The 27,324-nt window shown below is 40.5% G+C and overlaps 1 protein-coding gene and 1 long non-coding RNA gene across 5 annotated transcripts in view; one reads left to right on the plus strand and one right to left on the minus strand.

Annotated features, from left to right (window-relative positions):
- LOC309711023 (mediator of RNA polymerase II transcription subunit 13-like) overlaps positions 1–6,181 on the plus strand; it is an 89,088-nt gene extending 82,907 nt beyond the window's left edge. For all 4 annotated transcript variants that reach the window (XM_082540992.1, XM_082540990.1, XM_082540993.1 and 1 more), the window contains 9 exons: positions 31–219; positions 314–537; positions 632–774; positions 2,194–2,352; positions 2,653–2,817; positions 3,065–3,219; positions 3,542–3,706; positions 3,901–4,010; positions 4,326–6,181. In XM_082540992.1, coding sequence (XP_082397118.1) covers positions 31–219; positions 314–537; positions 632–774; positions 2,194–2,352; positions 2,653–2,817; positions 3,065–3,219; positions 3,542–3,706; positions 3,901–4,010; positions 4,326–4,458 — 1,443 coding nt within the window. In that variant the 3' untranslated portion in view covers positions 4,459–6,181. The remainder of the gene's footprint in view (positions 1–30; positions 220–313; positions 538–631; positions 775–2,193; positions 2,353–2,652; positions 2,818–3,064; positions 3,220–3,541; positions 3,707–3,900; positions 4,011–4,325) is intronic.
- The window catches only part of LOC309711034, a 288,313-nt gene continuing 264,183 nt past the window's right edge, over positions 3,195–27,324 (minus strand). The window contains exons 2-4 of the long non-coding RNA XR_014277870.1: positions 23,799–23,893; positions 6,625–6,735; positions 3,195–3,272 (exon numbers count right to left, since the gene is read on the minus strand). This is a non-coding gene — a long non-coding RNA (uncharacterized lncRNA). The remainder of the gene's footprint in view (positions 3,273–6,624; positions 6,736–23,798; positions 23,894–27,324) is intronic.

The following is a 27,324-nucleotide window of genomic DNA, read 5'->3' on the forward strand; positions in this document are numbered from 1 at the left end:
CAACATTTCTTTGCGTCATTTATATTTTAGGTGGTGCCGTGCCAGTATCTACTCCAGCCAGCTAGCGGAGAGAGCCATTTGTACCTGCAACACCTGCGCTCCCTGGCCTTCTCTTGTTACTCTCAGTGCAGGCGTCTACTACCCCAGCAAACACATATCAAGTCCTTGACTGGTTTTGGCCCAGTTTCCACTGTCAGTTCGGTACTTAAGAGTCCAGAGGTAAGCATGACAGTTCAATGATATGTTTGGTTTCAGTAACTGTAGTATATATCATAACTTCCCTTTTTAATAAAATCCTAATTGTTTAATGTAGCACCCCAGCCCACTGCAGCTGTACACTCCACCATTTGTGCTCGGTCCAAGCCGTCCCAAGCAGCCAGAACCAGGAGAAATATGGGCAGAGCTGCCTCCCAAATACAACGTGCTCTTTGTAGGATACTGCCTGTCACATGACCAGCGTTGGCTGCTTGTTTCCTGCACTGACCAGCAAGGAGAGCTCTTAGAGACTTGTATCATCAACATTGATGTGCCGAACAGGTGAGAAACGGTTTCAGTGAAAGGCCTGTCCTGTCATAGCGTTTGGTGTGACATGGCGGTTTCTAGCTTTTTTCATGATTTCTTCTCACTTCAGAGCCCGCCGTCCTAAGGCGTCAGCTAGGAAGATGGGACTACAGAAGCTGTGGGAGTGGTGCATTGGCATCATTCAGATGACATCGCTGCCATGGAGGATTGTTATTGGTCGATTAGGCCGACTAGGCCACGGGGAGCTTAAAGGTGAGTGACACAACTCATTTTCAGTTCTTTCTGATAGGTTTTAAGCAGAGGAAGTGTGCAGTAGAATAGTTTTTTCTTGCAAAATAGCAGTAAAAAGTCTTGAGGGTTAATTTAGGGTATAACTGACCTTTACTCTTCATACTGCACATCTATCAATATTACAGTGCTGAAAAAATGAAATTGATCATTAGAAAACACATCAGATCTCAATGAGAGAAAATATCTATTTGTAATATCTATAATGATACGGACTGGGCAATGTGTTAGGAATGAAAAGATGTTCAAGGCCTCCACAATCCAGACCTGGACCAGGACATCACTGAGCTCTGGTCATGCTGAATGATGTTGTAGTCAGCCCAATGTTTCACATCTGTCACATGTGCTCAGGGTAAACCTGCTCTCTCTGGAAAGCACAGGGTGCCAGTGGTGTACCTGCCAGTTCTGGTACTCTATGGGAAATGCCAATCATGCCCCACGGGGAAGTGAGCACGGGCCCACTAGAGAACGTCAGGCCCTCAGGCCATCCTCAGGAAGTCTGTTTCTGATTGTTTGATCAGAGGCGTTCATATCAATGGTCTGCTGGAGGTCATTCTGTAGGGCTCTGGCACTGCTAATCCTGTTCCTCCTTGCACAAATTAGTAGATACCAGTACTGCTGATGGGTAAAGGACCTTCTACGACCCTGTCCAAATCTTCTAGAGTAACTTCCTTTCTCCTGGAATCTCCTCCATGCTCCTGGGACTATGTTGGGAGACACAACTGGAGAAGTTAGCGTACCTATGCGAAGTCTGTAGGGTCCACGTATCACCTCATGCCACCAGTTGTGACACTGACCCTACCCTAATGCTAAAATAGTGAAAAAAAAGAAAAGATGAGGCTCCAAAAAGGCCTTCTCCTGTAAAACCATTCCTGTTTTAGGGATTGTCTCATTGTTGCCCCTCTAGTGCGCCTGTTCTTAACTTCATTAACAGCAAATCAGCTGAAACTGATCAACAACCCCTCTCTGCTACTTAACCACATAAGTATCCCAGAAGTTTAACTAATGCGATGCTATACTCTGAATGAAAAGTGTTTAATTTTTTGAGCTCCATATAATCCACTGAAAGGACACTGGGACTCACTGGACTTGCTCAGTTTCTGGCTTTAAGCAAAGACAACTGGGCCATTCAGTCAGCAGACTTCTCTGACGAACTCTTCTTTTATTCTTTTATCGTAATTTAATTTTCTGACCTTTTGAATGGAGAGTTTCGTGTTACCCACCTGTACTGATTACAGATGTAGTCATAGACTGGTGCACAAACACACGCACACACATAGACACACGTTTTATAATGGAAAGACATTTCATAACTTGCTCTCTCTTAAAACCTTGGCTTTTCTTGCTACATCTCTATATCCCCTACTTTATCTCTCTTACTAGACTGGAGTTCCCTCCTTGGGGAGCACTCCCTCCACTCAATAGGACGCCAGCTGAGGGAGGCGTGCCGCATGTGTGGGATCTCAGCTGCTGACTCTCCAACAATCCTCAGCGCCTGCCTGGTCGCCTTGGAGCCACAGGGCTCCTTCGTGGTCATGCCTGGTAAGTAGCTCACCCACTTTAGCAGTTAGCATAATAAATTATGAGTTTAGCTGTCATGTTTATGGCTGTGGCACTAATAATAGCGCATACTTGAGCGTTCAGACGTCACAACAGTCAGAGTAACAGATTAATAACAGAAATTTTTTTGCACCAGTGTGCAAATAAGAAAAAGTGTACATAAACAAATGTTTGTATTCAGCTATAATAAATAATTAAACATGTGCTGACCACTTTAGTTCAATAGCTAATAAATACAGTTTTCCCCTCACCTTTTGTGTGTTTCTGTTTATGCGGATCCAGATGCGGTTACCATGGGCTCTGTGTTTGGCCGCAGCACTGCTTTGAACTTGCAGACCTCGCAGCTAAACACACCTCAGGATGCTTCCTGTACACACATTCTAGTCTTTCCAACTTCTTCAACTACCCAGCTGGCGTCCAGCTCCTACCAGACAGAAGACAATAATGGTAACGCCACCCAGGATAGCAGTTATGCTAAAGTAATAAGATTATTTAGTAGTAGACCTTGAACAGTTGGATAAATACGATGGTGCTTTTTTGCACCAACAGGTGGCGTCCTTGTGCTTTGAAAGTCACATTGAAAATAGTTTTCAGATGCTGTGCTGCTGTGTGCTTTGAGTAGGCTTTTAATGACCACAGATAGTTGCTGTTGTTGATGAGTAAAGCATGCATTTACTTTACTTTTTCTCCTCAGATGACATGTTTGATCTTCCCTTTCCTGATGAACTGGAGAATGACATTGGCATTGGCATAATGCTGAACCTCCACTCTTCACCCAACACCTCTCCCGTGCCCTCGCCTGGGTCTCCATCTGGGATGGGAATGGGATCCCATTTCCAGCACACCAGGGTGAGTCAGGGTTCAGTGGAAAGAGGGTGCACAGGCTTGAAACAAGTGGCACCCTGTAACAAAAGAAAAAGAGCGACTGTCGTATATTTTAAAATGTAAATGAGCTATGTTTACACATAACCGTTTTATTTCGGTTGAAAAATGAAGAGTTGCCTGTCATAAAATGCTAACGTACGCATTTCTGTTTAAGGAAGACAGCCCACAGCTGTCAGTGCACATGCTCAGAAATATAGCCTGTTGACAGATGAATAAATTGTACAGGTCATGACCCCAGATTGCAATGAAGGTAATATTTATTTGCTGGCATTCTCTCTGTCTGCAGAGCCAGGGAGAGCGCTTGCTGTCAAGGGACAATCCCCCGGAGGAGCTAAAGCAGCAGCCGCTGGCTCTGGGCTACTACGTCTCCACTGCACAGGCGAACGGACTTCCTCACTGGTTCTGGGCCTCTTGCCCGCAGGCTGAGAAACAGTGTCCGCTTTTCCTCAAGGTACCCACAACAATGCAAGTGTGGCTGAGAATGAATGTAAAGCTTTCAGGATTGGAGACAGAGGGAGAAACTCAGAGAGACACAAACCTCAAATTTATTGATTTGTTTATAGATCTGTTTATAAAATCTTCAGGTAAACTTCGAAAGCAGTCAAGCTTCAGTACTTTAAACTGCTTTGTGTTTCTTGCCCGCAGGCCTCTCTCCACCACCATATCTCCATAACACAGTCAGATGAGAACGTGTCAGAGAAGACTAAGAGGGCCCCACACCCCTTGGATTCAAAGACCACTTCTGACGTGCTCAGGTAACTTCATTATGTGCATTAAATGCTAATGAAATTGACAAGCGTGCTAAATGTATATGTTTCATATTAGCACCAACAATTCAGATGAAGGAAGCTGCATAAAGCCTGAAAATATGAAGCCTTCTTCTTATAGTTCTTGAAAAGTTCATAATTATCACCTTGATAATTATGCAGATGTTTGCATATTTTTGTCAGTGTGAAGAATGAGTTCAGAATTAGATGTGATCTCATAGAAAAAGCAGCAGTTACATTTTTTCCTCTTCAACAGTTTTCACCTAGCGCCTTGATAAAACTGTGTATATTTTCCACTCATAGGTTTGTGCTGGAGCAGTACAATGCCCTCTCTTGGCTGACGTGTACCCCTGCCACTCAAGATCGCCAATCCTGCCTGCCCGTCCACCTGGCCATACTAGTCCAGATGTACAATGCCATCCTAAACATGCTTTAGCTTTTGTGAGACTTCCAGGACAGCAGTCAAGGGCCGAGGGTTAGCTTAATTTCTCCTGTGCCTACACCTCTTTCCGACCACCAGAGGGCACCAGAGCTCCTCTGTTCTATTAGGTAGACATGGATTGATGGCAAATAAAGGACAGGACAAGCCAGACAATCCCATTCCTGGAATGTAACGAATAAAAGAAGAGCGAAATGTTTTCAACAGCAACGTCACTCAGCTGCAACGCAGTGGAAAGCCAGTGCAGGGTGTACCTTCAGAAATGGGTCTGTGAACATTTCGGGGAACACGGACAGATCCATCCCAACTATGCCTATCCAAGAAAAAAACTAAAAACAAACCATTATATCCCACATGGGCAGCATCTCTTTGTGTGTTTTGAAGCATCTGTGGACGACATTTACAGAGAAGCTCCGTACGGTTCTTTTTTAAACACCCTCAACTGTCAAAAGGGACTTCTGTGCAGGGTCACATGACTCCACATGGCGTGTTTTACAACCAGCAGAGTGACGTGAGATCACAAGCGCGTGTCTTTGTTACATCAAAGGTGTTTTTACATTTTTTGTATAGAACTGAGCTCCTTGTGTCTCTCGGTTGCTGGTTGGTTACAGAAACTTTTACCTTCACTCTGAGAGGAGCAACTCCCACTCGCTCCAGAAGGGGGGACTATTTGATAATGGCACTTTTTTCCCCCTCGTACCTTCCAAAGTGTTGTAGATATGAACACGATGGAAAATATTTGTACAGTTGAGTAACATGTGTTGTTTATAATGTATGGCATACATTTACAAAGAATCGAGACTTATTTTTAATATTTAAAACGAGAAAATGAGAAACTTAAACAAGGCCTTTTTGTTCCCATTCGACCATTAATCGTCTTGGGATCTGAAATAAAAATTTGTCATTTTAATGCAGTTGTAAAGACGCCATATTTATACAAATTATATCATGTCATAGAATTTGATATACATATATATATACATATATATATATATCTATATATATGTGTGTACATACATAAATATATATTACCTCTTTCAAGCAGGCACTTAATGTTACTGGGGATGGGCACAGTCTGAGCATTTATTAAAGATGCATTTTAGTTTCTTTTTGTTTTCTACAGATGCTGAACATTTTAACTTTTTATTTAAGTTAAATTAAATTCACGCAGGAGATACGCTATGAACTGTATATTTATAAAGTGTTCCTATTCTCCTAACAAAAACTTGAAATAGGCAATAAAATCCACGGTATTGCGAGATTATGAAACATTTCCGAATGATGCTTTACTTTATTGGCTCTCCTAAATGATGTCAAGAAAACCATTAGAAAGGCCCGTCTCTCTCCAGCTTCCCTCAGTCTGCTCTTTGTTAGATTCCTAGCATGTTTGTATATACACTTTTCAGATGTGCTTTTTGGAGTTTCTTAAAGTTGTACATTTAATGCTGGTTGGTTTACTTTCACTTAATTCATATCAAAGTATTTTTTTCCCTTTGAGCTTTTTTTTTTTTTGATATACAGTATACAGTGCAAAACTCATTTAATTACAGCCAAGAGGTTAAATTGCCAAGTAAGTATACACAAATGTACAAAGGCAAGTTTGCAGAAATTTGTTACATCTGTCATCACTTTGAATATCAAACAGATCCACTTTGGTGGGAGAGATCTGTTACTTTTACACTCTTTTTTTTAGTAAATTATTAAAACTCTTGCAAATGAAGTTGTGTTCAGTGTCCTTTAATACCAAATAATGCAAACTATTGACTTTTTGTCATGTTTTTGAACATTATTCCATACTATTCACACATTCTTGGGTTATCCAGTTTATGGTTAAATGTAAACAAGTCCTGCATCTAAGTAAAGTTGTGTTGTTTCACGTTATGCTACTGTTTTTTATTCTACTGGTGCTATTTAGCGAGGCTTTTCACTAGGCACACCCTTTTTTCTTCAGAACTACCTTCATTCTTTGTGGACTAGATTCAACAAGGTGCTGGAAATATTTCTGAGATTTTGGCCCATGTTAACATGATAGCATCACACAGCTGTTAAAGAAACCAGTAAGGGATGGACATGGTCAGCAACAGTACTCAGGTACACAAGGATGTATTAAGCGCCCCAACATGTGCCAATAATTGCAGAGCCAAATCTGCTATGATATACAACCTTGTCCATGCATCCGTCTTCTCATCCAATTCGGGGTTGTGGGAGGCTGGAGCCTATCTGGGAGGCAGGATACACCCTGGACAGGTTGCCAAACTGTTGCGCGGCTACAACCTGAATTCATAATGGAAAAATTCAATGGCAGAGTTTCAAAAAGTCATGTTACAGGCTGACTCACAGTTGCACTTGCTGAATATACTTCTAAATTATTTAATGTGAATGGCTGATGACTATGTCTGCTTCATTTACTTGACAGGGTACTTTAATCATGCTTAGTTTAATTCAAATGCACATGTGCACAGAATGTATCAAAAGAAAAAAAAGGCAAGCAGTGGATTCAGGATTCACCATTTACAGTAACTAATTGGTAAAGGAAGTGTGACTCTGACTAGGATATACATTGATTCAAAACCTTTTTTGAATCAATGTATATCCTAAATGCTGGCTGTAGGTCTGTGTAGTGCAACAGCTCAAACGTGAAATGGTGTAAACAGTGTGTGCACAGTAAGAGCAATCATAATTTGACAGCGTCATATAACAAGCTGTGAGACGAGGGCGATAAGCCTTTTATTGCGCTGCTGACAAGAGGTGTGAATCATTGTTTTTCAGCATCCGTCTTTCACAACACCCAAGGATTATCTAAGGCTGCGCAATGACAACAAGCTCTCCAGGCTCTTTGGAAATAAAACTGAACGTGGAAATAAGATTACAAGTAACCTTTGAAGAAAGCGACGTTTACTGACTGGTTCATTAGAGCAAATGACAACAACACACGGTTCAGTGCTGACTGACTATCACGCACGATCTGCCCTTCCTGTTCAACAAGACGGTCGAGTTTTATAGTGTGTATTCAGCTCACACCTGCAAACACAATTGCTGATTAAATTCCTTTTGTAAAAGGAATTAACGTCAATATGATTTTGTCACATTACAGAAGTGCTTTTTCTGCACGTCAACTGTCATGCGTCAGTGTTACTCAAAAGCAAAAATGAACTGACGAAGGAAATGTCACTGTAGCGTGACTCGAGGTGTGTCATATTAGACTTGCTAATGCGGCTGTAAACTGCTGAAAGCTGCTGTTGAAACCTGCAGGTTTGATGCTTTCTTTTATAAAGTTACATTATGAAAATAGTGAAAAATGCAGGATTGTGGGAGAGTTGGCTGCCTGTAAAGGTGCATGTGTGTATGTGTGTGTTGGGAAGGCTGTATGAAAAACAGTAAATACATTTCCAGACAAGGATTTTTAAATTAGCTCATTGGATACATGTAATGATTCTAAAGGCTGTCCTCTCAAAGGGAGGTAAGAGCTCTGCTTTTTATGTATGATCTAGAAGAGAGAATATGTACCAGCAAGAGAGAAAAAGAGATTGTGAAAGAGGTTGTATTTGACTGTCAGGGTCACATAATATTGCTAAGTAAAAAAAAAAATTGCATTTCAAAAGAAGCTAGAAAAGCATAGTGGACAACAAAACTAGAAAAAAAAGTCTCTCTTTGAGGAACTGGGCAGCTCGAGGACATTGTGAATGAAAAAGAGCGAGTAGTTGAAAAGTAAAAGCCACTGAAGAGTCACTTGTCGTGGTGGGGCTGTGTAATGGCCATGACAACTGGAGGAAGTGGACTCTTAATTGACTGCAATGTGTTTTCCACAGATGGCCTATTAGGCCATGGCCATTCACCTGTTATCTGGCTTTCCAAGTGCCTTTTTGCAGCCAAATGGCCTACACACTGGACAAAGGAGGCCAGGGTCTGGTTTGACATAACATTAGTGCTACACAATTAGAAGTCAATTACATTTTATGTCAACAGTGCACCACATGACATCACAAGGTTGCTTAATAAAGATCTATTGTGGCTTGTCGTCATGAAACAGGATGCAGAAATAGCATTTTTAATTTGTATTTATTCCCTTTTTTACTGAATACTAACAGACATTAAAACATGTTTGGGGTATTACAAAATCTGCAGTTCCACAAATCGACAGATAAAACTATGTGTTAAGAACGACACATACATGACTTTATTTGCAGCAAGTTATAGCAGCAGATAGGTGCTTGCAACCAGTTCCATTATATGAAAGCTCAATAAAAGAGTTCACAAAGGTAAAGCTGCTGGCTGACTCACAGTGTGCTAGCTGAAAATACTACTAATGTGAGTAGTTCATGTGATGAGCAAAAAATTGGGTGCAATTTAAAGTTCACCAGAATGACTGATCATTATGTCTACTGCAGCTACTTTGCAGAGCACTGTTATTGCGCTTAGAGCAATTCAAACGTTCCTGCAAATGTGTGTTTTAACAAAAAATTGACCATTCTGTTTCCCAGTGCTAAGAAAAAAAGCACAAAAAGTGCAGAGGTGCACAGAGGGGCCAGTGCTACAGCCAGCCTGTCACTGGAGATGACCCGTGAGAGTGCAGGGCACAGCCATGTGCTGTTTTGACACGCTCGCTCTTTTCAAAGTGGAGGCAGCTGGCGGCTGTATCTTCACGCAGCTTTGTAGTTGCTACTTACACTGCTGATCTTCCTATGGTTGATGAAAGAAATGCAAACACACACGCACGCACATGCGCACACACTCCTTGGATACCTTATTGGTCTGTCTGGTGTCTGTCATGGCGGTAGTCCTCTGGGGTTGGACAACGTGGTAGGTCTTATGTCCGCCTGGCTTTTAATATGCCCACCAGGTCATGGAGGGTTCAGAGCACTACACGGCTTGTGGGTGGTACAGGTCAGGATCACAACCATCCAACGTGAGGATAATGAGCACTGATACGATCTCTATGGATGCTTTTCACCAAAAGTTCCAGGAATGTTAACTTTCCGAGAACTATTCATCATTATCCTGCTGGCGTGTGTGAAGGTTTGCTCGGTTATTGATGATGAGATTAAACGACTGAATCTGCTGATGTATCAAAAGTGAGACTTTCTCAAATACTGCTTTTTGATGGATAAGTGCAAAAGCTACCAACCTCATAAAGCACTCTCTGAGGATGGGCTTATTGGGAGTTCCTGAATAGGTTTATTAAAGTCAAATCTTTACTGTTCTGTTGACATCGATCCTACACGAGCTATAGATCATCATCAACTTACAGTACATACAGCTGATGAATTTTATTTTAGTTTTTGAGGTTACGTTGCTTCATAAACTGTTAACATCAGAAAAAATGCAATGAAGGTGAGAACACATAGCAGGTTTTTAAATGTTTTTTATTTTGACCTGACACCTCTGCTGTCTATCAATAGTTCATTATAATGGGGAAGGCTTTTTTTTTGAAAAGCTCTGTTGCTCTTTACTAGATCATAAGCATTCATTTTAATTAGTGCCCTCACTTTTTCTTTCTCCCGTGCTCGGCCAGCTCCAGCCAAGCATATTGTCAGCCATTTTCCAGATGGCTCCAAGGAAATGCAGCTTTTGGCGCAGCTCACACTCATCGAAGAGCCATCAACAGCTTTTGTTTATGGGGTCCCCGCTGAAGCGACAGAACATCTGCCAACTCAGTACGGCAGCCTCTTTGGAAACATCTGATTTTGTCTGAATTTGCTTTCCATCTCCAGACTTTCCATTTGCATAAATAGTTTTTATTAAAAAGAGGCCACAAAACGAGCACGCAGAGTTTGCAATTTCCCTTTCTGTAAATCTCTCACTGCAGGACATTACATCCTTCAAGCCGAAGGAGAACTCCACTTAACACTTTAGCCAATCTAAACAGAGGAAGATAAAAGCTCTGCGGACTTCAAAGCAGTCCATGTGTGCGCCCCCTCTTACACACATCAAAACACTAGAGAGGACACAATCTGTCATTTATGTCAGGCATAAAAGTTTGAAGGACATTAATCCACTTGCAACTGCGTGCCACAAACAATCCAAGAAAGCTGAGGGAGGGGCATGTAGCCTTAGGAGAAAACTGAGGATAAGGACTGTGCACTAAAGATTTGTGAGTGCAGAAAAATGGCAAGTGGGATTAAAGAAACCACAGATAGCCAGTAAGGAAAAGATTAACTCATTGTTATTATAATATTATTATATATATATTATAACTCATAATTAGCAATGTTGACAGGTCAAACAAAAATTGAAATTGACATTCTGCATATTTGGAAACAAAATATCAATTAAAGACACTCGATGTTGCAATAATTAAATGAGAACAGCCATTAAGCAAGATTATGCAATATAAAAGATAAAGACTGCCTATATGTACCTGCAGCTGAGGAGTCATTGGTTATTCACAGGTTATAATCAGTAATTGCAGGAAAGGGTGCACGGCCTTTTTCGTCCCTTTTTTTGGTGGTTATTTATTGGTTACAATATCAAAACTAACGCAGCTGTTGGCTGACAGATGTCAGAGTGACAGCTATGAGAGTTTGCGTGGGCGTGCGACTTTTGCGTGTTTGGCTGAAACATTTGGCATTGTCACATTTTCCACACAAGTCTGACAGTCACTGATGATAAACTGTAATCTTGTAACAGATGTTTGTCATCAGTCATCACATCACAGAAAGCACTGCTGTTACTAATTTTTTTTCAGTTACTGACTGATAGTAGAACATTTCTCGAATGCTTTCATGATTTTTTTTCTTTTACAAAATCTTTTTCTGCACAAAAGGACACAGTGCGTCTGGCTGATTCCTAAAACCAATAAGCCATCGGACACTTCAACCTCCACTTGGCATGGCGATGAGGCCCTATCAACGCCTCTGAGATGTAAAACTCAGGCTCATTGTTTCATTATTTCATTAATTATTTGACCTAATTATTAAGAGGAGGTTCCACTCAGCAGCTGCTATTGGCTGAGACATGTTTGAAGCTGCTGTAAACACGCAACAACGGCACACCTGGGACTGAATCACAGTGAATTTCAATGTTAGGTACGCTGATGGAAAACTGCCACTCACGCTGGTAATTATACACTCCTGTTTTGCCTAGCAACTGCAGTGTTTTCTTTAGCGACAGCCTGCATTGCTGCTGGTTGTAGAGTATCGTGCTTTTTAATCATTATTTAGTTAAATACAGTACAATGATGTAACCTTTAATTGGATGGTAAAGGAACCGCTCTTTATTCAACCAAAGCTAAGACGTGCATTATTAGTTTTTGCATTTGTAAGTGGCACACACGAGCAATATGTTTTATTGTGTTTTAATACATTCAGAGCTATTTTATCTGTATTTGTTAGAGCATGTGGATTAGACTGCTCGCAAAATGCCACATCTGCAACCGAGACATCCGTTTGAAATTGTGTGTGTGTTTAATATGTGGAGCAGTCGGACGATGTGATGGGACTTGTCTAGAAGGCACAACCAGCATGATTTGAAGCAGTGATGAAAGGTAAAGGTGTTCAAACCTCTTTCATTGCTAATGCAATGTCCTCTGTGCCCACAAGGGAGAGTTGTTAGTCAAGAGATCACAACTCGTGCATTTGCACAAAACATGTCCTGTGTGGCACAAAATATGTCCTCTATGACACCTCCCGTCATCAAGAAGCATTTAGGATACGCAGATGACAAGCAGAGACATAACTATGCGTGCAAGAAAACACATAAGAACAGACAAAGTTATTGGAGTTAAGAACAAATCACGATACAGACGGTGATGAAGACTATTGTATTTAAGGACAAACACATGCAAGCAAACAGCAAATGACGCTGAACCAGTTCTGTGTCATTACACGCTGATCTGAGTACACACGCATGCCAAAACAAAATCCTTTGAATCCTTTATTCAGATCCAAACGTTGTTGATTTATAGGTGCACTAACACTCCCTGTGTAAATGGAAGATTCCATGCTTAGTAGAAATGATTTCATCCTATGACCTTTTGTCTTTATGTATGCAACCATATTTCTAGGAAAACATAAATACAGCACAATTTGCAAGTTTGGTTTAGATCAGACTAAATGCAAACATTCTTCTTTTAGAGGATCTGGGCTGGATTATCTGATGGGCATGCTGGGTATGTGTCCAGGGGATCACCACAGTTGTAGACTGTGGCAAGATCAAAACCATAAATAAATAAATAAACTTACTAAAATTTTATTCTCTTATGTATGTATGTATATCTTTTCTATCGGCAGAATGCAGTGGTCCTTTTTCCACCAAAAAATGGATGTGCCACTTTCATGAAAATGGCCATTTTTGCCCTGCAGTTAAAGGACTCCTGCAGCTCACAACTGAAAAGGGAGGTAACCAGGAGAATTTTCTAGGGAATATTTCCTGAAATACATCTTATTTTTCATATTTCATAAAAAAAAACCCCTGTATTCTTTTTGTCACATCCCAAAAGTGTGCTTTTCCCCCAAAAAGCTCTGAGCTTTACTTTATCATTAATCATTGTTTTTAGCACTCATCTGGCAGCAGGACTGTGCACAAGTGTAACAGATAGAGCAAAGTGTTCCTGGCAAGTGGTGCCGAACGGAAGTAAAGGAGGAGATCATCAGGGTGACAACCAGACAGAGAGGCAGGGAGGAGACAACAACAGGTGTGTGTGTGTAAAGACAATAAAATTAAATGCAGTATTATCCTGTTAAAAATGTGAAAAAGCTCTGCTTGCTCAACTTTCCATTTCATATCAGACACATTTGAAAGATTTTAGTGAAACAGTTCACTCTGAAAGTTACTTTTCTTTTTCCAGTAAGCCACAGCGCTCTCTATTGAAAACTCTTCTCTGTACATGTACAGTATCCACATGTTTCTGTATGATATGTCTAACTATTGAAGAAATGAAAGGGCCCAACTTACACAAACTGGTTAGAGGCCACCGGATATTTGTACCCAGGGGTCTGTAACTTGATAATCCGGGCACGTGGATGATGGTTACACAAAACTATCGGCTATTAATATTTATTGTGATGTTTATCTCATGGTGATTTTTATCCTTTAAACCCAAAACAATGTAAGTAAAAAGAAACGTCCTCTCTCTCTCCATTACTCCCTGTCTCCCAAAAGCAAGAGAGTGGGATAAAATCAAGTGCCAAATAAATAAAAAGGTCTTGCCAGAGGCACTTACACTGCAATCTTCTGGAAATCATGTCTTAGCTCAGCTAGTCCACTCAAGTCATATAGGAGAATGGGCTGCGAATCAAAGCCAGAACTGCAAAGCCCTGCAGTCATTTGAAAGATAGGGAGTGAGGAAGACATAATAATGATCCATTAGCTTTCTCTCTTTGCATTTTCTTAAGATCTGCCTCTTATGGTAAGATAAATCAGCTTACTAGCATGACTGAAACAGAGTCTATAAGCACGCATTCCCACTTCCCTCCTTTTCAGTTTCCTTTTGTTATTCATGTAGAGGATTCACAGTCGCATGTAAATCAACACTATTATGGTGGAGAAATTTCATGAAACACTCTTAGATCCAATATTGTGCCTGGTCGCCTTGATGATCACAACAACGGCATGCTGTCAAGGAGCAGAGTCCTTCCCTGTGCCATGAGCCCTGTATGTGGTGATTATAATTACAATAACAATGTCAATATTCATCCTTTCAAAACAAAAGCTCATTGGCATGGTGTCAGTAACAGAAAGAGCTGATCCCCTCTCTGGCACTTAATAGTTTCTCTCTTGCTTTTTGTCTTGGTTTATGGTTTTTCTGGTTCTAATTTAGCCATCCTAATCACGAAAACATCAGCACGCTGCTGCTGGAGACTAAACCAAGAGGTGAAACGTGCCCCTAAAAATTCCATCTTCGCTCAAGTGGACCAACACAACAAGTAACATGGAGTAGACAGAGGCAGACTTCTCAGCTGCCAGATCAAATGGCAGCATTATTGGAGACAGACTGCAAACAGCTCTGCAGATCCCGGTTTTGTTGTGGTCGTCCCAGTAAGCACGCAAGCTGAGGTGCGCCTCATTCTTTGTGTTCCAACTTTAGGTGAACACATACATGCTTATCCTCTGACTTTTCACTCTTTACAGAAACATTTAGCTGTGTTGGGTCTCTTCATTTATTTTTTTCTTCTTCTTCTTCATTTTTTTTTTTTTTTTTGTTTTGTTTTTACAGTCCACGTATGAGGAAGAGTTGAATTGTGTAGGGTTGGAACATATCTCGGGGCATTCAGTTGAATGATTGCTGTCTACATATTCTCTGCCATTTCATTCCCCATCTTCTGGAAGCTGGCAGCCCCTCGGACTGCACATAATTTGAATCATGAGTCTCTATTTCTACGCAGCAGATGTTTCCCCATGTCAGCAGGCCTCCTGACAAAGCAAGATGGAGAACCCGCCTCTTTTAAAGTGTTGCACATGAGTCCCCCCTTCTCCCCTTTCTGTCGCTCTGCCCACACGAACCTTTGTGATCCCATGGGATACTGTCCCATGTCCTATCCTGATAGTGGGTAAGCATATTTTAATCAATGCCTGCGTTTGCACAGAAGTATGCAGGAGTGACACACAGGAACACAAAGACAGTGACTTGTTGTATTTTTGTGGTTGGCTTGATGACTAATTTATCCTGAAACATAGACTGGGATCCTGGAACCGCTCTGAAAGCCTGGTAAGAGACCCTAATGGAAGGTGATTAATAGTCAACTGGGGCAAATGATTGCTATGATACTGGTATCATTACTGATGAAACGTTATTGAAATTGACATAATGGATAATCACATTTCTTTTGCTTACATAATTCCAGGGTGAGAAGTCAGTGTGCAGGAATGGTGATTTGAATTACCCTTTTGTTTCAAACAAAAATGGTGCTGCAATATTGCAGTGTGTTTTGTGGGTTTTTATATTAACTAGTATGCCATCTTAATTTCAGGGAAAAAAGTATTTTACACACACACACACACACACACACACACACACACACACACACACACACACACACACACACACACACACACACACACATATGTATATATATATACATATATATACATATATATATATATATATACATATATATACACACACACATATATATATATATATATATGTATATATATATATATATATATATATATATATATATATATATATATATATATATATATATATATATATATATATATATATATATATATATATATATATATATATATATATCTCACCTGTAATAATAAATCTAGTGTCATTATTGTGGAATATTTTGCAAGGCCTATAAGGAAGAAAGAAAGCAAAATGAAAGAAAAAAACAAATGTGACGGTACTTTAATAGTGCGTCTCTCCTAATAAATAAATAAATTCATAAATAAATATGTAAATAAAATTCGTTCGGGAAACTATGAGATTTTATTTTATTTTTATTTTTATTCCATGACGTTGTGATGTTAAACCATGTCTAATTCTTTTAATTCTACATTTTGTTTTGGCTTTGAGGGTTTAAAAAAATTAAATCACGTTTAAGAGCGAAGTTTAGCGCACAGGTTCTAAGATTCTAATACACCTCCCAAAGGTATTATCGTTGCACAATTTTAAAATAAGTATTAATTCAGAAAAACTAGCTTTCTAATTCAAATACTTAAAAAAAAACATACAGACACAACAAATAGCAATAAATAATATCGTATTCAATATCTCCAAAAAGCATGTAGAAAAAAAAATCACGATACGGATAATGAAAATGTAATTTAAAATTTTGTAAGTCTGTGTTGATGCTGAAAAAACAAAAACTCGTTGACTCTGGTGTGCAGTCTGAAGTCTGAAGCGCTAATTGGGGTCGACATGTTTTCAAACTCCCCTTTGGAGAGACCTGGAGAAATGGTTTCAAAGAAAAATCATCTCCTCAAATGGTCCCATGCAATATTTCCTCCTCTTGCCGGCAAATGAGTCTGGGTGGAAGAAAATTGCAGGGGTCATTAGACCAAAAGAAAAAAAAAGAAAGGAAAGAAAAACGTGTCACAGTTTTCTGTAGGTATCTTAAGCAGAGCGAGAGGATGTATCAATTTTACTTGATAGTCCCAATTAAGCTGTTAGAGTCTTCCGCCTGAAACGGATTTTGCGCGGAAACGCTTTTGAATCTTTGATCAAAGTTGGGTCAAATTGATAGAGTCGGACGTTTAAAGTCGCGGAACAATCGCTTATTTTAAGAGTTGTTTTATAATCTTCCAACAATACGACTAAGAAAAAAAAGGGGGAATTTAAAATGATTGAATTTTTAGACTTGTCAGTGGGTTAATAGACAGAGAGAAAGAGAGAGAGAGAGAGAGAGAGAAACGAGGATGGAGTGAATTTCACAAGGTGACACAATAAATCACATCAGGACAGTTTTAGACTTAAATTAACTCCAATTGAAAATATTTCCCCGCCACTGCATGGCGCTAGGGAACTGCGAGACAGGAGGGCACGCGCGCTTTCATTGCAGACTCCTTTAAACAAATAAACAAATAACGCAGATAATTTCAAAATGGTCTGTTTAATAAATTAGGTCAAATTATGTGAACATTCCACTAGAAAATAGGACACTTATCACAAGCAAACGAACACATGCAAGAACGATACAAATATTTAACTTAATTGAGAATTTTTTGAAATAACAATAAGAAATAAAATAAGTCAATAAAAATCTGCGAATTTATTTGTATTGTCAAAAATTGTAAAAAAGAGAGAGGGAGAGAAACGGCAAAAGGCACCTTTTCACTTCCAGATCGTTTTCAAATAGAAATGAAATAAAGTTTTAGGTCTCAGTATCAGGAAATGACAATGCACGCGCACAGAAACAAATCACTCAGAAATATTAGGATATTATGCTGCTCGGTTAGTTTTGGCAAAGCATAAAGATGAATGACTGAATGAATGAAAAAAAAATACATGCCTGATGTCTCGTCTTCATAACATTTTAGATGGCTGAGGCTTAGTTCAAGTGAGCTGACGCTATCGGACTCGGGCCTGCTGTCTCTCTGCTCCCGCACGGTGCAGACTGTGTACTTGCTCCCTACCTGGCGCCGCTGCGGCAGGATACATGACTGTACAGTGGTCGGCTGCCACAAACTCCCACACACACACACACACACACACACACACACACACACACACACACACACACACACACACACACACACACAGGCACAAAGGCACTCACTCTGCGCTGCAGCTGCAAACACCTGAACAAAATATATAACATCAAAGTGCTACAGCGATTTGAGCCTGAAAGACAGGAAAATCATCACAGCAAATTGACGTCCCTCATTGTAAATGCACCGGTGTTTTCCACATTACAGTAGGCTGCTGCCCCCCTCCTCCTCCTGCTTTTGCTGCTCTCTCATTCACAGAGCTCAATAGAATGGATCAGCAAGAGTCGCACAAACAGCCGGCCCGTTGACATCATCATGAAAGCCTTTCCTCTGTTTGACATTGTCACTGTGCGGGACAGTTACTTTGCATTACCACAGTTTCAGACGGCGGCTTCGCCTCCAGTTTCCCGGCGCCCGTCACTAAACAGCACTGCAACGAGCGACGAGCAATCAGCAGATTAAACGAGATGTAGCAGCACGCGTTCAATCTGGACTTCAAATTCAGAGAATAATGGTTCAAATTTGGAGCCAGGAAGCGCCAGATGCAATGGTCAGTAGAATAGCCTAAATAGTCAAGCTAGAAAAAGCTGCTAGACTATAGTCCTAACCTGTTTTGGTTAAAAAAAAGAAAAAGAAAAAAAAGAATGCAAATATTTTGAAAGTTTGATTAGAAATTAATTACAACTATTCTGTGCAGCTAATGGACCTGCATGCATTAAAAAAAGCAAGAACAAAAACCCCCAATAAAAAACAAATTCTTTTAATCATGTTAATAGCTCAGGTGGCATGTTCTTTTCTGGTACAGCATTAATATATGTAAAACATATGTGCTTACCTGTGCACACTATGGCTATTTTAACATATACGCACTCACAGCGAAATCTCATAGCGTGGCAGACGTTCAACAATTTTGCATGAACTTGCTGTTTTACCTGAGTTTTGCTTGAAGGAGCAGACAGTGCAGGGTGATTTGCATAGCTCTCCAGGTTTACATTCAGCCGCTCATGAAGCTCAGACTACAGCAAATTTCTACAATATTATGACTCGTGTGAAAGATTCTTATGTCTAAACAAACTCTGCCTGTGATGGATGGATCATGAGTTAAACTGTTACAAATCCCATTCACGAGGACTCTCACGTTTCATGGAGTCTTTACAGGTAAATGCACATCACTACATAATGTATGAAAACAGTCAGCGGCAAACCGAGCGATGACGAATGTGTGATAAGAAGGGCCGAGTTTGACGCAAATGCAATGACACCTGAGGTTCTCTACGTTCAACTTGACAGAGCAGCAACTGTTTACACTGGCTTCTACGCCTGCGTCTGTATGGACTGAAAAACCAGGAGATCAAATACTTGCGCTAACACACACACACACACACACATTTGTCACCGGTTGGGTATTCATAAACAGAAAAAGCTCAGTGCATACAGTCTGTGTTTGCTTAAAAAAAAGAAGAGGAATTCTTTCAAATGAGCATGTAAAAGAAGGTACAAAGACGAAAGCAAAATGTGCACATAAATATGGACAAACATACATTCAGATGACCGCATCTACAACAAACACACAATCACATGAATGTATGATACTGCAAAAATTGCCAAGACTAATTCAGCTGTCAAACTCTCAGTTTCTCTACCCTTATCTGACCCGCAAATCTACCAGTGCATCCTCGGTCTTCCACAAAGAACTTCATTTTTCCTCCTCTGTGTTTTTTCTAAGCTGCTGGGATCACGTCTGGGGAAGAGACCACGCACCACCCCCACCCTCACCCTTATCCCCTCAAAGAACAGCCTTGTTTGGAGCTGCCTGTCAGTCAGGAAAAAGTGCTCCTTGTTCCGTCTGTTCAGCTCATATCATCACCCAAAGATACCCCTTTTCCCCGGATCTCGTGCTCCCAAAATGGGTCTCCAAATCTGATTATTGATGTGCTTCATCAGGTTGAGAGATTTTGCCCGATGGCGTATTGACATTTGACTTGTGATTTATCCTCTCTCCCTCTCACCTGCAAATAGAGCGCTCCAGCTGGCAGCTATTTTTCCCCAAAACCTGTGGGGCGATTGTGGCTCAAAGAGTTGGCAGTCTTGTAACTGGAAGGTTGTCGGTTCGAGCCCCGGCTCGGACAGTCTCGGTCGTTGTGTCCTTGGGCAAGACACTTCACCTACTGCCTACTGATGATGGCCAAAGGGGCCACTGGCGTGATGTGGCAGCCTCGCTTCTGTCAGTCTGCCCCAGGGCAGCTGTGGCTACAATTGTAGCTTGCCTCCACCCGTGTGTGTGTGAATGAATAGTGGAATTGTACAGTGCTTTGAGGGCCCCGAAAAGCGCTATATAAATGCAATCCGTTATTATTATTACTGACTTTATTTCACACAAGCAAAGAACCTCACTTCTAATTTCTTGCTGGAAGACACTGACAGAAACACAAAAACACTTTTCACAGATAAACTTTGTAGCTATAGACACAAAAAAAGTGCCACAATAATGTTGCAATACTTTGACCTAGATAGCTAGAAATAATTTTTTTTCTGTTGCTAAAAGCCATTATTTGAAGGATCTCATTCACTCTGACACTATAACCATCCTACCTATCCCATCTGAGTGACACACCTCCACACCATTTCCATTAGCTGCCACGAAGGGTGGAGGAGTTTCTGAAGGTAAGAAGCAGATCTAAAGCGACAGCCAAATGGAAAATCCTGGACACACTTAAAGAGACGGAAAACGGAGTAAAAACACTCAGGTTGAAAGTTACTTCTTCTACCGCTATTCATGAGCTCCCATGATCAGTGCATATGGCTTTGCATTTTTCTTCTTAATCAGTTATCCCTCTCCTCTTTGTCAGCACTGATTTGATTGTAAAGTCAATTTTTCATGCGGACAACTGAGGACAGTGACAGGATTGCTTCTCATTAAAATTTGCTGTGGCTCGTCTCATTTGGGGGTTAAAGGAGGAAAAGCGTGTGATTGTAAAAAGTTACATTTTCCATGGAAAAGTTCAGTTTTCTTCCTGTTTCCTGACAACTGGGCCAACAAGTGGTTTGTTGTTACTGCTTAGTATTACGATGAAACGGATGACAAAATTTGCTGAATTCCTAACAAAAACAATTATTTTTCTCTCTCTAAAAAAAAAAAAGAATAGAAATGGGAAATTGTGAAGCACTGTGAATGATGATGTCCTTCAAGAAAAATAAATAAATATTGACAGGATGTCTTTTTCACAGTATAATAAAATATTTGGGAAAATGAGATTTTATATGTTAAAATGGAAATCATATATTCAGAATATTGTTATTGTTATTTGTGTTTGACTTTAATAGTTGTGGATGTGGGATATGTAATTTGCTTTCCGGTGTTTATGGCTGAGATTGCTATATTTAAGTTTAGCTTGCAATGGACAGACATGCCCAAGACTCCCATGGCATTAAATCACCTCTTGCCATCTTCATAAAATGTGGAGTACGACAGCACCGTGCAGTCCAGCGAGCAGAGGAAGTGTTTATCTTGTTTAGGAAAGAAAAGAAATTGAAGTCGGCGTGCACGGCTGAGGAAATGCTTTTAGAATTTAGAGTAATAAACTATTTAGGAGATTATGGTTGGAACACTGAAAGAACATATAATAGACATCAAACAAATAACAGTACTGTAAATCATGTATGCTGTATAGTACCATAATTTTTTTTGAGCATTGATTGTTATTGATTACAGTAAGCAGACTGTAAAATAACAAGTGAAACACTTAACTGTAAAGTGACATTTTCAACAGTGTAGCCTTATTGAAAAGGAAAGTTTAAGCAAAGATGCCTTTTTTAAATACCGTACTCAAGCAAAACAGTATCTTCCACACGTTTATGTGACATCTGTTCTAGATGGCATTGAGTAAGACTGATATCCTGAGGAAGGGAAACCTCCTGTGTTCAGCCAACGGTGCCAATTAAACAGCTTTTCTGTAGTATGGAAATCTTATACTCTTTGGATTGAAAAAAAAAAAGAGAATGTAATAAAGGCAAAAATTATATTTTTGGAAAATGAGGAATGAATAAATATTTTATATTATATATATATATATATATATATATATATATATATATATATATATATATATATATATATATATATATATATATATATATATAGTATATGAAGTCTGCCATTCTGTGGATCTCCTAACTGGTTCCATTGTGTTTGAAGGACACGTGACATTGCGTGTATCAGTGTGGATTAACATTTGTTTATGTTTTGCCTGAGAGGGTTCAACATCCTGCCCATTAGTTCACACTTCCATATACACTCCCTCCACTTTGCTTTCCCAACAAAGCAACAAGCTTTCATGTGACACGCTTTCTGTCTACTTCCCTCATCTCTTATGGAAACACACCATGGCCCTCACCGCCCTCCATCAGCAGCCCCACTGATCAAAGACGCTGACAATACAACTAAATTTAGAACAAGCACCTGCAACCGCTGCACTGAAAGTGTATGCATTAAGTCTGTTTGTATGTTTGCGAATGTGCAAGTGTATGCTGGTTTATTTTATCAGTGCATGTGTGCGTAGTGTACGTGCTTATTCCTACCCTTACTCACACACAGTACACAACATTCACAAAAGCTTTGTATTTTCTCTGGGCTCCAAATTGCATCTTCTCTTTGTTGTAGCAGCCACAGCTCAGAGAAATCCTGGTAAATTACTATGAAATTAAAGTAATGTTCAAAACTTTGCCCATTACATATTTCTGAAATATTTTATCTGTGTGTGTAAATGTGCTACATCAACCTGTGACACTTCTAGGGGTAAAGGTTCTATGATCTTGGCCTCCACGCCCATGTAAACGCTACTGCTTATTTCTTGAGTTGCCAGGGCAGGCAACCAAAAGCTCACCAATATTTTCCTCCCAGAATGGCCATTGTGCAATTACAAAGCATGCATTCAGTTGAATGTCCTTTCTCATCATGACCACATTTAAAGATAAATTGGCTGCGCTCCTCATGTCCATGGGTTTTATTTGGCTGAACCACTCCAGCGGATGGAGCCCCCCCACCACTCGTTTTACTGTGTTACTCTTTTTCGATGATGTCTCTGGAGAATGTCCAACCATTAGAAGCCAGCAAAAAAACAGGTCTGAAGACATGAAATTCAGAAGAAAGAGGCACTGTATTTTGGTGTGGTGTATAGATTTGACTTAAATTTGATCCTTTACATTTTAGTACTCAGTAGACAACCTGACCTCCAGTGCTAATTGCTGATAGATATGTTATAACTGTATATTATGCCGCGTGTATATTCCTGCCTTTGCTTAATTACTGAATTCCCTGAAGCCAGCTGTGACACTGCAAAGTGCACATTTGGGTGAAAATGAGCGCACACTGAATTAGTACACAAGAGATTAAAATCTTACCTCTGAGTTTGCAGGTTGGTATGTTAATTTGGAGGTGGAAAATTGGCCAAAATGAACATTCAGGCCAGTTCATTACAACCTGTCCCTGTGTTTTGGCACAATTTCCTCCATCCAGCTGTTGACCTTGGGCAATAATAATGGGGAAAGCTGATGAAAGAATAGCGTATTACTTTAGCTATACTCTACTGGTCCAGCGTTTGAAGCTAACAGACAACATACAATAGAGGCGCTTTTTCTTTTGGTTGATTTTTTTCCTCACTTTTTTTTAAAGGGGTGAAACAGTAAGACTGCTGCTGTGACCACAAATGGAACCGTTAGAAATGATAATTTGTGTACTGGGAGCACTGTTTCATATTATGCACTATATTCACAAAAAACCCAAACCAAAAAAACCCCAACCCTTTTTGAAGATTAAAGTACTGTATAAATTCATTTTTGCTTTTAAAGGGTAACTAGTGGAAAGTATTTCCATTACTGCTGCTACCATTAGTCAGATATCTGCATGATTCTAACTTGCTTTGTCTTTCTCCTCCCACTAAGTCAGAGGGAAAGTGGTACATGAGGACATGAGAGTGAAGAAGAGCAGAGTAAAAGTGAGCATACAGGAGGCTAAAAGCATGTTTCTCTTTTTTTTCCTCCCACTCCTTGTCTTCCTACTTTAGGGCTTGGGGAGATAATGAGGGCCTTGGCTTTGTAAACATTATTTCTGGCATATTGCAGCGGGAAATCAGCTATTATTTATGGCCTGAATTTTAATAATCTGGGAGCTAACACACTTCAGAAAGAAGGAAAACAACACCGTGAAGCATAAGCACAGACAAATATTGCTTTCCTACCCTCAGCGAGGAGGCCACTCGACAGGAACATCAAACGCTGGCTCTCTTGTGCCTGGTTCACGTTAATTGTACAGCTATTGTTCCCACATAGATTCCTGGAAAACCAAAGAAAGAGAAAATGGGAAGAGCGAGATAGATGGAAACTGAAAGATTGAAACTGAATGAATATGCCCTAAAACAATATTAGACTAACAAAGACTGTGGACTATACCCCCTCGGTAACACCAGCCGCAATGACAAAAAGGAGGCTATATGAGAACAGGTGTATTCTGCACATATACAGCTCATACAATTGATTGCCACGTGTGAGAAGAGGATATCTAGCTGTTTCAATTTACTGCTGTCTGTTCCTTTAAAGTGGTAACATTTTGTATTGTGACATAACTTAATTATTTTTTATTCAAAAATGACTATTTCGTTAACTTAAGGCAATGGTTAGTGAACAATTGTGGTTTTAGTTAAAGAAACAAAGAAGCAAACACTAGCATTCACTACTACAACATTTAGCTAACATTTAGCATTTACCCTAGCTTTCTCCATTGCTCTGCATTCTCTTTAAATGCCACCAGGGGGCGATACTTATGACCACTTGTGTTCCTATGGAAGTCTCTGGGAAAACAACCCTCTGCCCCCAGACCTCTGTGAAAACGTTGGTGATGAGTTTATGGGCTCAGTCACTCATTTTGTGTCTTATTGAATAAGAAATAACTCCATTTTATAAATTTTACTGTTAACTTATGCCTTCTGCAGCTGCTCTGTCATGTTATTGTCTCACCAAAAGCACTTGTGTTGTGTTTTGTGAGATTTATTGTGTTATTTTTTGGTGGCGTTTTCTTAAGATGCAGTGCATTTGACCTCACAGTACAAACGTGCCATTCCTCATCATGTCAGAACATCATGGTAGCTTCATCCATCTTTTACATTGTAAATGTAATGTCACTTATATAGTGTTTTTTTACTCTGAGTTCTTGAAGCTTCATTCATAAAAGCTGCTTTTTTGACACCTAAGCACCTTATTCACACACACATGACTGCATCCAGATCAGCTTGGTGTTTAGTATCTTGCCCAAGAATACTCTAACATGTAGACTGGAGTACCCAGGGATCAAACCACTAACTTTCTGATTTAAGGATGTTCCACTCTTCATCCTGAGCAAGGCTACCTGAGATTACAGCAGCTGGTATTCCCTGGTGGCCTCCCATCCCAGTACTAACCAAACCCAAGCCTGCTTAGCGTCCAAGATCAGACGAGATCTGGCATGCTCAGGCTGCAGTGACACGTAGGAGTGGAAGGACACACACAGTAAAATTGGAAAGCACTGAACAGCAGCAATGCAGTAGATTTTCTTGTCACAACTATCAGATCACCAACTGTGTTCATAGTTTTGGTTGGATTTTGTCTGGCTCTTGTGTTTCCTGGTTGTAAATGAAACACAAAGTGTGACACACAGAACAAGCAGATATGGACACGGGATACATAATGCAGAGCTGGCCTGCTGGAGAATTACTTCAAGTGGTAAAGCAACTACCTAAGCAATAAAAATGCTGCTGCTTGTCTGCCAGTCTGCCATGCAGGCTGTGAGTGCACAGCCCAACAGGCAGCAGGACCAAGGTGACTGCAAGTTCAAAGGGCAAGGTTCAGAGAAGTAATCGACCCTGTCCTGCTTCACACACTCCCTAGCTGTCCATATTTACGAGGTGTAATTTTTATGTGAGCGCTAGGCAACAACAGGTTTAAGAGGGCCAGTATAACCTTCCTGGGGCTCGGGGTGACCTGCACCCCAGCTACAATAGTTTCCACAATTAGGAACAGGGCTTCACTGAGTCACTTAAGCGTCATGCTTCTATGGAAGCTCACACCCACTCACCCACACTTATTAGCTAGCTTGAAACTGTCACGTCTCTCTCTTCTAACGGCTCCGACTTGGGAAAAAACCTCAAGTAGAAGCACATGGCTTCGATCCAAAAGGTAAGAGCATGCAGTCATTCTGCACTACTTCTTCTTCCCACCAATTTCTGTCTTTGTTTCCCTTCCTGCCCCTTTCGCTACTTCTATCTCTCGGGCGTGGTGAGCTGTGACAGTTGCTGCAATGCCCTGCGACACAGTGAATATGCAGCAGGGGCTCACTGGGTCTGGCCACGCAGACTTGTCACCACCATTCATCATCAAACCCCAAACTACCAATTAACTCCTGAGCCTACCCCCCCACCTGCCTGAAGGCACAATGACCTGCCCCCCTACTCGGTCTGCTTCGTTCCACACAGCCCTAACCCCCACTGTGTCTCAACCCTGCTCTATAATCTCTAAACATGCCCCATAACTCCATGACATACAGATGCTCAGAGATATTCTTCCCCATCTGTGTGTTTCTGTCTGTTTGTCAGACCCCTGAACTTTACAAAAAGGATAAAGTCAATTTGTCTGCTCATTCCAGGCAGAGCCCAGCGGAGCTATAACAACCCATCATTTCACGGGTAACACAAAAAGACGTGCACCTAGGCTTGAGACGGAGGCAGTGTCCGGCTCTATTGCATGAATTTGTCAAGGAAATTCCCATCCAGGTGGATTTACCTATAGTTAAATAAACAAATGTATGGTCTTTGAATCACCTTGCGTGCATAATTGATTTGTCAAAGTCTACCTTGTGGGTGGTGTCAAGGTGTAGAAAGAAAATGTCTGTATAACACATGACATTTCTTAGAAATGGTCATCTATCAGTCCTCACATGGCTGCATGCAAAGCACTTTTCTCTGAGGTAAGTAAAACTCAGTCACAAGCAGTCAGAACCTGTGAACGCAGATTGCAGTAGCGGTGAAGATGTCTATGAAAAATATGTTATTGTTCACCTAAACACTGGTGATGAGTGGTTTGTCTACATTAAAGTAGGGGCTATAATATATTCTAAGACCTCCATTATGTATACCATTTGTTGAGGATAAAACTGGAAACCTTTATTTTTTCACTTCGCTCTAAATCATTTTGTACTTATGTATTGTAAGGGTTTACCTGTCTCACCTGACCACATCAAAGACCAAATAACCTTGCCAAGCTCAAACAAATGGAGTGCCACACCTGTGTTTGTAACGGACAGACTTGCTTAGTAACAGAGAGACCTGCCTAGCAATGGGCACTGCCCTTGATGGAGAGCCTACATAGAGAAATATGTATTCAGCAGCTTCTGAATAGAGGAGACTGCTTTAAATGTCCACTAGCCGAGAGTTCGCTATGACTCGCTACACAGATACCGTGAAATCATCAGCCTTGACTGCAGAGACAAGACTATTTGACATAAAGTATCACAAGCAAACCGCTGATTCTGTAAGTCTGCAGGGCTCAGTCCCTTTCTTGTTCCTCTGGGGACATTTTGCATTAAGATGGACACGTCACATGGCGACAGATCACAAACTCCCTGCAGCTTGCACAGCTTTCATCCTCAGTAACACAGGAGGTCATCCCTGTAGCAATCAGCAATCAGTTTTACCCATGTGCAGTGTTGCCAACTTAGCGACTTTGTCGCTATATTTA

Source organism: Aulonocara stuartgranti (assembly GCF_965226115.1).
Source record: "Aulonocara stuartgranti genome assembly, chromosome: 7".
Classification (NCBI taxonomy): Eukaryota; Metazoa; Chordata; class Actinopteri; order Cichliformes; family Cichlidae; genus Aulonocara; species Aulonocara stuartgranti.